This window comes from Podarcis raffonei, chromosome 4 (genome assembly GCF_027172205.1).
Source record: "Podarcis raffonei isolate rPodRaf1 chromosome 4, rPodRaf1.pri, whole genome shotgun sequence".
Lineage (NCBI taxonomy): Eukaryota > Metazoa > Chordata > Lepidosauria > Squamata > Lacertidae > Podarcis > Podarcis raffonei.
In genome coordinates, this window is record NC_070605.1 from 77015846 (window position 1) to 77031748 (window position 15903).

Here is a 15903-nt window from a genome sequence, read left to right on the forward strand (position 1 = left end):
ATAAATAATAATAATAATAATAATAATAATAATAATAATAATAATAATAAAAAAATAGTGTAAACACTTTACAAGTGTAAATACTCAACACATGGAAGCTGTTTGGAACAGCCTCTGTGTGGGATGTGCAATTTATAGACCAGCAATTACTTTGGCTGGAATAATGAGCAAATAGACAACAATAACTGACGACAAGCAGAAAAGGTGGACATTCTTTTCCCTTTTATTTCCAGTTACCAACACTGTTATGTAATTCCAAGAGCTCTTAACTTTCAAGAGAACAATGCGAAGCCATTTTAAACTGCCTTCAAATGAAGTACAATGCATCCCTGAGGGACTCTTTTTACAGATGTTCTTTGTCCCGAATGCTCCACAGATACGAGAAATGATTCCTAAATGTTTATTCTGCTACATCATGTAAGTAGTTAAGATTGTTTTCTGAGCTCGGTTTCAAAAGAAACTTTGCAGACCAGTTTTGAACTGTGAGCAGGTAAATGTTCATACGCACATTTCCCTAGGAATTGAGCCTCTTCCTGGACGGCACTCAAGCAAGCAAAGGTTCCTAAGAACAGAAGGCATCTACGCTTGGGCAGAGGTACTTAACCAGCTCCCAACTCACCACCTCTTTGCTCTGATCCCCATCTCACCACAGCTACTCTCACATGCTTTGAAATTCTAGCCTTAAATTTTATGACAAATGCAACTTTCATTTGGAGGGTGTGGAGAGTAAAAGCGGAAGAGGTGCAACCTGGAGTGCAGAAGCAGCAGGCAGAAAAAATGTTCAACATCATCCCTTGCCAACTAGCTTTTTGGGATGGTGAGGCCATCAAGGTTCATTTCCTTGCTTTTGTGTGCAATATGTAGTTAGGCCCTAAATAAATACGCTTAGAATTGCAGCCTTAGTACGGATGACAATTCTATCTTGTCTGTTTTGTAAATGCATCACATTTTTTTCTTATCTGTTTTATTAAATGAGTGCAGCCTACCAAGCGTTCTTGTTTTTGCTGCCTCCCTCAGATTGCAGTCTACAATATGCATTAATCTTAGTGGGACCAAGTTGTCCAAGCCTGTGCCAGTGCCATTTTAACTAAAAAGCAGGCCATATTTCATTATATTTCAGCTGGAGTTGATTGGACAATTGTTTCTATTTTAAGCAGCTGATCAAAGACGGATGAATACAAAACAGGGACATCCCTATCTATATATTTTTGAAGCAAGCTCCATCTACTTGTTTTCAAAAAGGCATACCGTTAGTTTAAGGTTTGTGGCTCTTGAGGTTTGAGTTACATGTAATACAGATTCCAGCTTCAATGCTCTCATGTTACATCACATTATTACACTTGGTACGAAACCAATGCTCCTGACAAACCTGACCAGGTAATTCCTCCAAGCCCCCAAACTCAACAACAAAATTGCCGCCAAGCAAGTTAAAACTCTCTTTTAAATATGTGGCCGCCGTCACAAGCCTCCTTTAAGGATGTCTGCTGCAGAGAGCAGCCTTTCCCCATTCCTGTACTATTTCAAGTATAAAGGAAACATGCATTCCTTGAAACACAACACTTCAGTAAACCATAATAAAGAGGAAACAACTTGTGTAGGATGTCCTGTAGCAAAGGAGGAGGTAGGAAACTCATTGAAAACCCCCAATATGGACTCTTCCTGCTTTTGAGTCTTTGCTGCGGCTTTGTAAACCCCACAGCTGATGACCCTGAGTGGTAGTATTCTTCCCAAGTCGAAAGCACATTCGTCATTAAGGTCCCCTTCCCCAGTAAGTGTTCAGTGTTAGAATTGTTCCAAACCAAGATGGCACAACCAGTAGAACACCACCTTTAATAAATTGCATGTTAACTACAAATTCATTCCCTCTGCAAGCATATACAAGGACCACAGCCCTGCAGAAAGTCCAAACCTTGCCCTGCATCTTCTGGCAACGATGTGTGAGGCTTGAAGGAAGTCTGCCCCACATTTTGAGATCTAACTGGACCACAGCAGAAATGGATAACATCTCTTCCATTCTCTGTTTTTCTTTTGGAAATACACCAGATACCTGGAGTCAGGCTCTAGTCCTATTGTCATACTTGTTTTTAAAAAACCTACACCAGGATTTTAATCACAATTTAAAATTATTTGAATAGATGTAATGTTCAGCAACTTTCCCTTTGCACTACAACCAGCAAGATTTCTTATTAGCTGTGTGAATTAACGCCCCTTCACCAGCCTCAAATTTACCTGTTAAGTTTACTGGTCAGGATGAAAGATAAGGGAACTGTTCTTTCCTTGACGCTATAGTGTTTCGTTATAAAGCATCCCAACAACAGTCCTCCTGAACCCTTAACATTTTCATTTCTCTCAGTTGTGTTGCTTTTTTAAGTAGCAGCACTAACAGCTTATCTCATTTTAACTCTGGCGCCCCGGATGACTGTGTATCGTGATTTGTTGAGGACCATGATGAGAACAGCTATAAATCCCAACAGGCCCCCGAGAATGGGGGGCCCACAAGGGCTGAACTCCTGGGCGATTCCTGACAGAAGAGGGGAAAGTATGCGGCCGACGGCCGAGACCGACTGACCGACACCTATGAGCATACCACTGGCGTGGTCTCCCCCCAAAGTCAGCTCGAGATCAGTAATGCAAGTACGTCCGATGGTGGTCGAAAATGCTAAAAAGGTGGAGGACAGGACCACCGCCCATACGTTCTTCGAGAGAGAATATATCATCGTGAGCACGCAGGTGAAGATGGTGGACCGCAGTAAGATGGCGTAGGTATTGTGCTTATATAGTCTTGTAATTGGTCCGAGCAGAAAGCCAGCAGCCACTCCAAGCGCGCTGCTGTAGCTTATGAGGTAACCGGTGAGTTTAGGTTTGATCCCAAACCTCTCTTCAAGTGCCAAGACAAAATTGCTATGGTAAAGCATGACTGCGATCGACATCAGTAGCCGTACCAGGAAGACGTCCCGCAGATCGGAACGGGTAATGCTGCGAATCCTCTTCAACACAGAGACAATCTGAGCCCAAGAGGTCTGGGGGTGTGTACTGTTCCTTGTGGCTTCGCGAGATAGAGGGTCCTTCTGCAAGCTGAGCTTTGCCACTGGTAAGGGACTGCCTTTTGCTGGGTTAATAATGCTCCAGTCATTACCATGCTTTTTCTTTTCAAGCCATAGCAGAATCCAGAAAAGACCTGCAAAGGAAATTGAGACACCTTTACAAATCGAGGCTGTGCTGCCGGTTTTCTAGAAATAACCTAGTGCCCATCAAAATGTATTACACAGGCCTGACGTAAGATGGAGCCAAACTTTGGGGGCAAAGCAGAGAAACTGTTGTGGGCAACATATGCCTGCCACAACCCAAGCGCACACTGCTACCTATTATATTGGAAATAAATACAAAAATTGTCCAGTAGCACCTTACGAGACCAACTAAGTTTGTTCTGGGTATAAGCTTTTGTGTGCATACACACTTCTTCAGATTTTTACCCAGAACAAACTTAGTTGGTCTCTAAGGTGCTACTGGACAATTTTTTAATTTATTTCAATTGCGTCAGACCAACACGGCTACCTACCTGAATCTATTATATTGGCTACAACAGAATGCTGCCTATGGAGATCTGACAATTACTTGTAGGGCAAATGGCTATCATCTGGCCAAAATGGCCCAGGGGACAAATGGAGAGGGTCTGTGAGCTGTAGGTTCCTCATCCGTAATTGATGCAACTATTGCAGTTGGTCAATAAATATACAAAAGACTGATAACAATAACAACATTTATGTTGTAAAAGGAGGGGCATCAAGAGAAAAAAAAATCAAGCAACATACCAGCATTCAAGATGAAAATGGAAGCACAGATGAAAGCTGTGATATAAAAGCCCCCCTCGAGCTCCGTAAGGTAGCCTCCAACAACAGGCCCCAGAATGAAACCAATACTGGCAGCGGCGTTGAAATGTCCTATTACTCGGAGGCGGTCCTTCTCAGAAACCAAGTCAGAGATGAGAACTTTGGAAACTGAGTGTGTGTGTTTGAAAATACCTAGAAACGAACGAGAAATGTGTTTAGAGAAGAAATTTACTTAGAAAAGTGCAGATCCCAAACTGTCAAACCCATGTCATAAAGGCAGCAAAGAAAAGTTGAAAATGCAATAAAATTTACTTTTCAATTTCTAGCTTGGGCCAGTCACACTTCTCTGAAGTCTCTCAGCCTCACTCACCTCATAGAGTGTTTGTTGTCGGGGAGGAAGGGAAAGGAGAATGTTAGCAGCTTTGAGACTCCTGAAGGGGAGTGATAAAGTGGAATATCAAATCCAAACTCTTCGTCTTCTTCCTCCCCAGAAGTGACTAATTGTGTGATCATTTTAAAGTTGGGCATTAGTGTTACGAGAAGAAAATCACAGATACTTAAGATTATTTTTAAGACAAAATTAAATCAAATAGCTTTTATTCTGAAACTATAATATCAGCCTTAAAAATATTGCAATTCATGGTTTCTATCGCATTTTTATTCTGCCTTTCCCTCACATCCTCACAAAGGCCCTGTGAGCAAGGTTCAGCTGAGGTTGTGTGTGACAGGTCCAAAATTAACTAACCAGCCTCCTGACTGAGTGAAGATTTGAACCTGGATCTCCCTGGTGCCCTTTACCCACTAGAATGTACTTTTTGCAACTGATTGCTGTTTCTGTTCTTGTTTAGAGATTTCCTATACCTTTAGCAAACAGCCGGCGGGAGATACTTTGCAATGTTGCTAGCTTTACTACAAGGCTGGAGGACAAGATGCTCCCACTTTGCTAACCAATGATGCCATAATGAAATTAAAAGGTTGCATTTTGGGAACTTTTGACTGTGGCAACAACAACAACAACAACAACAACAAATGTAAGCTACCCTAGGAAGGTTTTTTTGAAGGATAAAGCTATCCTAAAAGTAAGAACAACAACTACCAGACTTTTAGAAGACATCTGAAGGCAGCCCTGTTTAGGGATGCTTTTAATGTTTGATGTATCACAGTATCTTAATATTCTTTTGGAAGCTGCCCAGGGTGGCTGGGGAGGCCCAGCCAGATGGGCGGGGTATAAATAATAAATAATAATAATAATAATTATTATTATTATTATTATTATTATTATTATTATTATTATTATCATTATTATTATTATTAGAACAGCCCTACACTGAATAATTCTATCACTCATAGCAAGAATGGGCATACCATGGCCCTCGTTTCAAATCTTGTCCCCTTAATTAAAATGGGAGAAATATAGCTTTCCCACTGGGGGAAAATGGTATTAAAAGTGCTTAACTGGCTCTATTACATATAATGCATTTAACTCTTCAGAATTTGTGCTTCTCAGAAGTAAGAGGAATGAACTATGCTATGATTATCCACTACTGATTGAAAGATGAACTGAGCTCGGGTATGAATACCCAAGCAGCTACTTACCCACAAAAATCCGGGCGACAGCAAATAAAACCACATTGCTGGAGACACTAAGCATAAAATAACCCAATGCGCTGAAGATAATGCAGACAAGTAGGCAATAAGGTCTTCCCACCACATCACTCCAGGATCCCTGGATAATACAAAAGGAGCCTGTTCAAATCAACACAGCTGCCTACTTCCTATTTCCATGGAATTATAAATAACATTAATTGAAGGGGTGGGGTTTTAATGCATTCTGATAATAATTTCACTCTCAACATAGTGTGACAATAACAGCTAAGCTAAATAAAGAAGTTGATATTTTAGATAGATAGTGGCACTGACTAGTACTGAACACGGGTATGATTACAAACGTAAAAATGTGTTTTGTGATATCTGGTTTGAACAAGCAATTTTTGCTTGGGTTGGTGTTGGAGCTATAGAAAAGGAGGGGGAGACATAAACATTTGGTTATAGGCTGGGATTAAGGGGGGGAGGAAGAACCTAAATGCCACCATTTAGGGACCCCATCCTGTAAAAGCTAAAGAACCGCATGGCATTTCCCTGATGTATTAGATAATTTTCTAGAACTGCAGTAACAACAATAAATAAGTCCAGCTACAGAAAGGGCAGCTTCTTATTTTGAAGTACATGCGGAAATTTCAAAATTAATCTGAAGTAATGGTTTAATTACTCTCTTGTCTCCAAAAATAAAGGCAGCCCAAGAGGCTACCTATAATGCACAACAAATTGCTTTTGAAATGGAGGAGTTTCAAATACAGTTTGCCATATGGTGGTCATTTGTTGAACAACAATGGAAGCTCCCCTGCGTTTCTTTAGCAGACAGGGGTCCACTGTCCCTCAGACCTTGTCAGGGTCCGGAATATATTTTGGAAAAAGAAAATGAACCAATTCCTATGCCCCACAAATAACCCAGAGATGCATTTAGAATAAAAGGACACATTCTACTCATGTAAAAACACGCTGATTCTCGGACCGTCCACGGGCCGGATTTAGAAGGCGATTCAGGTGGATCCGGCCCCCAGGCCTTAGTTTGCCTACCCATGGAGCTCTTAGATGCCAGCTCTGTCACTATGCATCCCACTCAAAAAATACACTTTTAATTTGATTAGTTTTTTATCACATCACTTCCACAGCATATGTATGTATTGTCGCACTAACCTTATGGGACAGGCTCAGCTGAGAGATACTGACTTACTCACAGTGACCCAATAAGCTAAAGAGTTCAACAAGAAATTGAAGCTGGAATGCCTGTATTTAAATACAACATTCTATCTACTGCATCACACTATTCCAGACATTAAAAATGGTGACCAAACTTACCACTAAGGTACTGGAAATGAGCTGCAGAACGCCATATAAAGATCCTAAAAGTGAAGGAAGCATTTTTAAAAATCAGAGTAGAATTATAACTTCATAGACTTTCTTTTTTAAAAAAACCTTTATGTATGCAATTCTAACTTTTATTTATGCAATTTACCAGCTTTTATACACACATCTTATGTTATCCACCACTTAGCTCTTTTCCTAAGACTCCCCAATCCATCTCTCTGTGACATTCTAGGGAAATCTGGATCTGAGGCATATCCTGATATTTCACCCATTATCACCTCAAGTCTTCCTTTTTTCTGTTATCTGCTGCTCATATGTTAACTCGTACTAGTAAGTTGAATTGCATATTGTACCCTCTAAGATAATCTCCAAAACACCTCCACTCTTCTCTTTAACTCATCCTTATTCCTTACTTTCCTGGTCATGGTTACTAGTTCTATGTATTCTATCAATTTGTTCTGCCAAATTTCTTTTGTGGGTATCTCTTCTCCTGCTCCCCATTTGTTTGCATATACGGTACTATTTTAGCTGGCGCGGTTGCGTACAAAAAGATATCGAGTGCCTTTTGCAGATTTTCAATGAAGGGGGAAAATGACTTGTTCCAGCTGCAAACTTTGGCTCACTGACTCTTCCGGCTAGGTAATTTAAAAATAAAATAAAATAATAGGAAAAATCCCACCATTTAGTGAGTCTGTGTCAAAGACAGATGAAAGAAGAGGTATGAATAACTCACTGAAAGAAGCCAAGGTATGCCTTATATTTTCTGCAATACTTGGGATATGATGCCAGACAAATCTGTGTGGGGTTGCCTTCCCACAAATTTGTGTGGGAAGCTTGAATCCACTGCTTGAGCCCAATGGAACTCTGCAGCCGTGGAACATTGAACCAATCAGGAACAGTCTATGAACCAATGCCATTTTAACACACCTTTCCCAACATGGTGCCCATCAGATTTAGAGACACCAACTCCCATTAACCCCGTCTAACATGGACAAGGGCCAGGGTTGGTGGGAGTTGCAGTTCAACAACACCTGGAGGGCCACAACTTATCTGTCCTTGATTCAGACATGGGCAGCAGATGGCAGCTGATCTTAAGAGGCCACGACAGGATGCAGTTTGTACTGGGCAAGTACAGTGCATAGTTACATATACTAAAGGCCAGAATTGTGCACAGCAAAACTTCAGAACTTTCAGAACTTTGAGAAATAGCATGTTTCTAAATTTTACTAAAAGAAACACTTCCAGATATATCATTTTTGTTTGAATTTGGAAAAAGGCCATTGAAGCGTATCACCTGTCTACTAGCAACAAGGAACTGCATGAAGGCAAGCGCATGGAATTCCACAAATGTGAGGGCAAATTGGTGGAGGAGGGATGGAGCAAACATAGCACAAAACGAAGCAATCACAAGAAAAAGGAAGTCCCCCTTCTCTGTATGCAGCATACAAATCAGCAGGCTGCTGCAGGCTGGTAACTTTTGTAGGTTTATTTATGAGACAAATTTAATTTGGATCAGAGTTCTCTTTGGTGGCAATGTAATGGAACGGTATAGTAGACTGGAGGTTTTACAGTAAAGTAAAAACTCATTGGCATGTATTTGAACACAATAAAGGCAAACCACTGATATTCTTACTGCGTAATTAAGTGATTGTAATGTGTTGAGTCCTTAGTTATAAACTCAGGGTTTGATTTTGGGGTCTCCTGATGCTGACATGCATAAAGTAGTTTGGAATAATTCAATTTGACTTGCACATGGGAATATAAATAGTGTGAAAACAGTGGTGAGAAAGAAAAAAGAAACCGTCTTCAATAAGTTAGAGCACAGGTACATCAGTGCAAATTACTGGAATAGGTGCAGGAGAAAAAGAAGCATTTCTTCACATAAAACATACAAATTTCACTATCATAAGCTGTGGTGATGGCCATCAACTAAGCATACTCAAGCTGCAGTTCTAAGGAAGGGGAGGCAAGCCCCAGAGATTGATTGCCTTAGACAAAGCTCTCATCAGGGCTCTTATCAGCAGAGTGGAAACAAAGGCAGAGGAGCACTTTTGCATTTTTCTGCGCTTTTTCTGGTTGTTGATTTTTTAAACCAACCAACCAACCATTTCCTTCCCACTGGAAACTGTAGGAAATTCACAAGGTTTTCTAAATATCTTCCCAGTTTGGGAACATCCTGTGCTGCTAATATGGTTTGGATCCAGGCCAATTCTTGGTCTTGCCCAACATGCCCCCAAACTGTTTCCAACACCCCCCCCACCTGCCTTTGGCTCTACCAATGCCAGAGCTCTGGTGGTAGTTAGATGTTTCTACAAAAGGGAGGATCCAACATTGGCTCTGAAGTTAGAGATGGAGTTCTGAGATATTATATGACTCCCGGCATGTTCTCGGTAGGATTCTTCCTTACAGATTTAATATCTAAACAGCAGTTGTAGTGAGTTTCCCCCTTATGGTATAATTAAGCCCAGCTTCTTCCCGCCTTACTAGTAACGTAATGCAAAATGTAAATGACAACTGGTTTAGTCATTAGACTTTCTGTTTCTTTTATGATAATCACAAAGGGTGATATCCAACTATGTAATGCTCAGAGAATACCCACTGAAATAAAGGGACTTGCCCACGTGACTTTAGTGTGTGGGCAGCTGGTATGGGAGGGAAGGGAAGGTATTCCTTCAAATACTTAGGTCCCAACCTATTTAGGGCTTTAAAAAGAAGCACCAGCACTTTAAACTGGGCCCAGAAGTCAATAGGCAGCCAGAGAAGTTCTACAGTTGGCAAGAAATGATGCAAGTAAATAATCAAAACTCTGGTCAGCACAACCTGCTCTAACTGAAGTTTCAGAACCATTTTCATAGAGAACACAGTGTATAAGAAGAAAAAGAAGAAGAGTTTGGATTTGATATCACTCCCTTTAAGGAGTCTCAAAGCGGCTAACATTCTCCTTTCCCTTCCTCCCCCACAACACTCTGTGAGGTGAGTGGGGCTGAGAGACTTCAAAGAAGTGTGACCTGCCCAAGGTCACCCAGCAGCTGCATGTGGAGGAGTGGAGATGCAAAGCCGGTTCCCCAGATTACGAATCTACCGCTCTTAACCACTACACCACACTGGCTCCCACACTGTATAATGCTTTGCAATACTTCAGGGGGGGTGTAACAAGCGTATGGGTAACTATGGCCAGACTATCTCCGTCCAGAAGTCTCAGCTGGGCACACCAACCCAAACTGGTGAAAGGCGCTCTGTGCTAAAGGCTTTCAAGTAAGTCAGCTGTTCAAGAGCCAGCCTTGTGATGTCACAGACAGACTTTCAAGAAAAGGCCCTCACTGCTGGCTGCTTAGCAGGGTATAGGGAGTCTTTCATTTTCTATCCCCAGGTCCATTAACAACTGTTGCTAACTTAAATGACAACTTGCACATTTTTATACTGGAGGCTTCTGAGTGAGACCCTGCTGCTTCGGACTGGCTGGTTTCCACAGCCTTTCGCTGAAAAGGAAGGCACACTTCCTCCAATTGCTTACAAGGTTAGATGACGTGCTCACCTACCACTCCTGCAACTGTTGGGCTTGCTCCTATAGATTTGATGTGAAGGCTTAATAAGGGGACAATCATGCTGACACCAAAGAAATCCTGGAAACAGACAACACAGATTTTCAGCGACTTAAGCATATATATATACCCAGGCCAGTTATGCACTGTGATGTACAGTTATGTACCGTCACTGTAATTTCACAGCAACTTTTGCACAACACAGAAACCTAGTATGTTGTGTAATCACTTGCTTTTGCTTCACGTTCTATTGTTGCATCCCAAGGAAAAGACCTGTCCCGGTAATATAAAACAAATATGACTACACTTGCTTATAAAACTCCCATTTAAGGAACACCTCTGGACTGTGGGGGTGGGGAGGGTGTGTGAATTATGTGGCATGGTTGCTGAATGTAGTGTGTACACCTAATGGTGTACGCCGTTAGGATTTTAGGCCTGAAGGAACTCTTCAAGACAGCACTGTGCATCATTTCACTTACAGATGTGATAAACTAGCCCTACTGCATCTGAGAGCAGGGGGCTGTCCTGCTCATTCTGCAGTGGCATGGTCCTGGACATGTGCCCCCCAAATCATCCCTGGTAGTACCACTGTACCATTTGATTAATTTTCAGTTAAAGGTAAAGGTACCCCTGCCCGTACGGGCCAGTCTTGACAGACTCTAGGGTTGTGCGCTCATCTCACTCTAGAGGCCGGGAGCCAGCGCTGTCCGAAGACACTTCCAGGTCACGTGGCCAGCGTGACAAGCTGCATCTGGCGAGCCAGCGCAGCACACGGAACGCCGTTTACCTTCCCGCTGGTAAGCGGTCCCTATTTATCTACTTGCACCCGGGGGTGCTTTCGAACTGCTAGGTTGGCAGGCGCTGGGACCAAACGACGGGAGCGCACCCCGCCGCGGGGATTCGAACCGCCGACCATGCGATTGGCAAGTCCTAGGCACTGAGGTTTTACCCACAGCGCCACCGCGTTACAATCCAATAATAGCCTTATTATAACACAAAATTATAATACAATTACTAATACCAATCATTCAAATGCCGAATTACATAACTGAGGTGCCCCCCTACCCCGCATGCTAGATTTGATGGTTTGATGACTTTTCTTTATTTCTGTGTTCCAAATGGCCGTGTACATTTGGTGCTCATGGTCATAGCTGTCCAGCACCCTTTCCCGCTGCTATCCCGGATTGTTAGATATCCCGTAGACTGTCCCCAGGACAGGTGAGGCTGCTGATCCCTTATTTTCAAATCTGAAAGTTGACAGCTATGCTTAGGGCATGTGCGCATGCACACGAAAGCTCATACCAATAAACTTAGTTGGTCTCTAAGGTGCTACTGGAAGGAATTTTATTTTTTATTTTGTTCCTAAAACATTGCCATCCCTAGCCAGCAGGGCCAGTGGTCAGGGACGATGGGGGAAACTGTAGTCCAAAAGCAGGTGGGCGGCCGAAGTTTGGGGGAAGAAAAGACTGGTTTTTTAGTGGCAGGCTTTATAGCTGGTGAGGAGCCAGCGGTGCAGTGCGCGCGCGCGCCTCTGAACATGTGCAGAGTGCATTCTCCTCGGTAGGCACGAGTTCAAGGGGGGGGGTGTTTTTTTCTGAGAGAGGTCTGTCCTCTCTCTCCCCGACCCCCTCAGGGGGCTTCGCCTGCCGGCCCCGGGGTCTCCCCCGGCCTCCTTGCCCGCCGAGGCCCAGCTCACCAGGAAGCCCACGGCGTAGAGGCAGAGGACGAAGCGGCTGGGCCAGGTGACCCCTCCGCCGCCGCGCAAGGACGACGTCGACGGCACCGAGGGCATCCGCAGCGGCGTTGCCGCCAATACCACCTCCTCTTCGGCCGACTCCGCCTCCGTCTCGGCCCCCCGCGCGCCGAGGGGGCCGCCCTGCAGCGCCGGCGGCACCCGGTCCCTGCCGCGCCTCCCATTCGCCATGCGAGGGCGGAGGAGCCGCGGGGACCAGGAAACGGGGAAACACAACCGGCGCAGCGGCCGGGAGAACAGCAGGGAGGCTCCGCCGGGGAGCGGCAGCCGCTCCGCCCCGCCCCCGAAGGCGGGGTCTAAGAGAGGTTCCGCGCCTGCGCAGCGCCGGCTCGGCGTTCTGAGGGGAATCGTCATTCGCTTGTGAGGAGAGGGAAGGAGAGGATGGGCGGGGCATATAGCCTCGACAGAGCTTTTTGCCGAACTTGGGTCGCATAACCTCCCATCATCCCCGACTACAGGTCCTGCTAGCTAAAGGGACGATGGGAGTTGTAGTCCGGTGTTGCCTCAAACTTGGAGCTTCCGCCACCGTTGGGCTACAACTCCCATCGTCCCTGACCTGGTCGCTAGGGATGATGGGAGTTGTAGTCTCTGGAGAACCCCACACTGGGCTAAGTAAGCTTCATTTCAGCAAAAGGTTGGACTCGGTGACTCTCGTCATTCCTTCCAGCGCTAAAGTTCTGTGACTCTGACAGAAATATTTTCCCCTTCACCCTTTTGTAAAATAAAAATAAAAAACCGTCTCTCACAGCTTTGTGACACTTCGGCTGGATGACCTAATAACGTTGGCTTTGGAGTGTTTTCTCAAATCCATTATCCTTATTTTTGATTAAAGAAAAAGGGTGTATTTATCCTCATGGATTATATATCAAACTGCAATATTTTTAGTGGGGGCAATTAGAATAAGATCTATTATTTGATTATAATGTAAAACCCCAAAATGTATTTTCTGTAGTTAAGTTTTTACCTCTCTTCAGTTTATTTTATTGCTGATGCAAATAAAGATTCTTATGTGTTATGTACTGAGTTGAATAGGATCCAAACTGCAGCAGTCTGATTGGTCCTAGAACAATAGGATCCAAAAGGCAGCAGTCTGATTGGTCCTAGAACAATAGGATTCAGAATGCAGCAGTCTGATTGGTCCTAGAACAATGCAGCAGTATGATTGGTTGGCAGGAACTACCCAATCATGCTCCAGATAGAAGTGAATCCACAACCTGATTGGCTTACAGTAGAATTCCGGAATTAGCCAATCATGTGTAGCCCATTGTGTAAATAATGTATATAAAGCAGATACTTTGAGGGGACTCTCATTCATTCCTCCTCACCACTATGAGCTGAATAAAGAGCATGAAATCACCTTGCGACTCTGAGTATATTTCACTGGCGACGAAGGTGGGATCCCGCTGAGCTGACTGCCACACACAGCACCGCAGCACCGCCACTTGCCGCACCGCTGCCTCGCACCGTGTATCCAGGCTTCAGCTCCGGGACACAAGGAACTCAGAATGGCAACCGACAACAGCTTCTCGCCGTTCAACCCAGCATCGGGAGACTGGGAAGCGTACGCCTCCCGTTTCACCTTCCTCCTAGAAGCCAAAGGGGTCACCGACGAAGAAGACGCCAAGAAGAGGGCGATATTCTTCAGCGTCTGCGGAGAGGAGACGTTTGAAATCGCCCGGGCTCTCCTTGCGCCTGAAGACGTCGCTACTGTTCCATACAAAACAATAATGGAACAGCTGAAGGGGCACTTTTCGCCGCAGCCCTCAGTGGTGGCTCGTCGAAATGCCTTCTACGCAAAGCGGCAAGCCCCTGGGGAAACCATAACTGGGTTTGTGACCTCTCTCCGCCAAGCCGCCCGGTTCTGCAACTTCTCAGAGCTGGAGAACATGCTTCGTGACCGCCTCGTCGGTGGCCTGAAGGATGAGAAGCTGCAACGATGCCTCTACGCTAAGAAGGACCTAACGTTCCAGGTCGCTCTGGAGGAGGCCCTGGCAACGGAAGCTGCCGAGAGGTCGACGCAAGAGGCACGGCCGAGCCAGCTGTCCCAACCGAGGGTCCACCACGAAGACCTCACCGACGACTCAGGATCCGACAGGGAGGAGGTGCACCGAGTACAGCAGCGCACTCAAGCAGCCCACATACCACAGCTGCCTCGACGAGAAGGAGGGAGCTGCGCAAGCTGTGGAGAAAGTCACGAGAGGAGGACCTGCCGTTTCCGCAACGCAGAGTGCAGGCAGTGCAGAAAATTGGGACACATCGCCCGGGTGTGTCGGGCTCGGCCCACCCGACGCCAGGCATCAGATGACCAATCCAAGAGCCCCAGGTCCCGGGGCCCAACGCACCAAGGCAACTCGACAGAGCTCACGGACTTCCAGGTATACCAGTTGCCCCACCCCAACGTAGAGAAAATTTATGTTGACGTACAGATAGAGGGGGCCCCATGCCGCATGGAGCTTGACACGGGTTCAACTCTATCCATAATCTCGGCAAGGACCTTAAGGAAACTGTGTCCTACTGGGGGTCCCAAACTCAGGCCGGCCCCATTCACCCTCCGGGACTTCCAAAAACGTAAGGTCCCCACAATGGGGGTGGGGACCTTCAGGGTGCAATACCGAGGGCGGACGCGGCAACTGGACTTGCTTGTGGTCAAGGGCCCCTACATTAGCTTACTGGGATTGGCATGGTTTGGACCACTGGGGCTAGCCGTCACCGGGGTGAACCACACTAGCTTACAAGAGGACGTGGACGCCATATGCAAGGAATTTCCGGGGGTTTTCGATGGGAAATTGGGACAGTATACGGGCCCCCCCATTGCTCTACAGCTTGACCCCGCAGTACGACCAGTCAGGCTCAAGGCCCGCCGGGTCCCGTTCGCCCTGAAACCCCGTATAGACGAGGAATTGGACCGGCTCGTGGAGCAAGGAGTGCTGGAGCCGGTGCCTAATGCCCCCTGGGAAACCCCAATCGTCACGCCCGTCAAGCCTAATGGTTCAGTCCGCATCTGCGCAGACTACAAATGTACCATAAACAAGGCCCTCACGGCCCATGCATACCCAGTGCCAGTGGTCAGCCATGTTCTTGCCACCCTGGCTGGGTCGAAAATTTTTGGCAAGCTGGACTTGGCCCAAGCATATCAACAGCTGCCAGTAGATGAGGCCACAGCAGAGGCACAGACGATTGTGACGCACAGAGGAGCATTCAGGGTAAAGCGGCTGCAATTCGGTGTCAGCGTGGCACCAGGCATATTCCAGAATCTAATGGACTCTCTACTTAAAGGGATTCCTGGCGTCACCCCCTTCTTCGATGATGTGTTGATTGCCGGGCCCACACCAAAGGAGTTTGAGGACCGCCTCCGCACCGTTCTGCACCGTTTCCAGACGGCGGGTCTCAAGGTGAAGCGGGAAAAATGTCTACTAGGAGTGCCTCAGGTGGACTTTCTGGGATTTATGGTGGACGCAGAAGGGGTCCACCCGACTGGGGACAAGGTACGGGCCATTTGTGATGCCCCAGCGCCCAAGAACAAGACTGAACTTCAGGCCTTCTTGGGACTATTGAACTTTTACCATTCCTTCCTTCCCCACAAGGCGGCGGTAGCAGAGCCCCTACACAGACTCCTGGACAAGCGGGCCCCTTGGGTGTGGGGCCAGCGCCAGGAGGCCGCATTCCAGGCAGTCAAGGACTTGCTTGTCTCAAACTCGGTCTTGGCACACTTCGACGAGAGGCTGCCGGTGGTGCTAGCATGCGATGCCTCGCCCTATGGAATTGGCGCTGTCCTGGGACACCAACTCCCGGATGGAAGAGAGGTACCGGTGGCATACTTTTCCCAGACACTCAACGCAACCGAGCGGAA

General features: G+C 45.9%; 1 protein-coding gene across 4 annotated transcripts; it reads right to left on the reverse strand.

Annotated features, from left to right (window-relative positions):
• Positions 1-200: 200 nt before the first annotated feature.
• MFSD9 (major facilitator superfamily domain containing 9) lies at positions 201-12501 on the reverse strand. Of its 4 annotated transcripts, XM_053384237.1 has the most exons (7): positions 11997-12347; positions 10298-10381; positions 8392-8465; positions 6750-6793; positions 5427-5576; positions 3813-4022; positions 201-3178 (listed from the first exon to the last, which is right to left on the reverse strand). In XM_053384237.1, exons 1-7 carry the CDS (start codon positions 12222-12224, stop codon positions 2388-2390), a joined length of 1581 nt encoding a protein of 526 aa, XP_053240212.1. In that variant the 5' UTR covers positions 12225-12347; the 3' UTR covers positions 201-2387. The 4 variants fall into 4 exon arrangements, with proteins under 4 accessions (XP_053240212.1, XP_053240211.1, XP_053240213.1 ...); XM_053384236.1 differs by lacking the exon at positions 8392-8465 and having other exon boundaries at positions 10294-10381; positions 11997-12501; XM_053384238.1 differs by lacking the exon at positions 8392-8465 and having other exon boundaries at positions 5427-5556; positions 10294-10381; positions 11997-12344.
• Positions 12502-15903: the final 3402 nt, after the last annotated feature.

What these genes read in the sequence shown, in the direction of transcription:
- MFSD9 (XM_053384236.1), bottom strand. Translation starts at nt 12,486, where the DNA reads ATGCGACCCAAGTTCGGCAAAAAGCTCTGTCGAGGCTATATGCCCCGC. An exon ending in AACAGTTGCAGGAGTGGTAG is followed by an intron (nt 6,794 to 10,293) that starts GTGAGCACGTCA and finishes CTTCACTTTTAG; the next exon opens with GATCTTTATATGGCGTTCTG. An exon ending in CATTTTCATCTTGAATGCTG is followed by an intron (nt 3,179 to 3,812) that starts GTATGTTGCTTG and finishes TTTCCTTTGCAG; the next exon opens with GTCTTTTCTGGATTCTGCTA.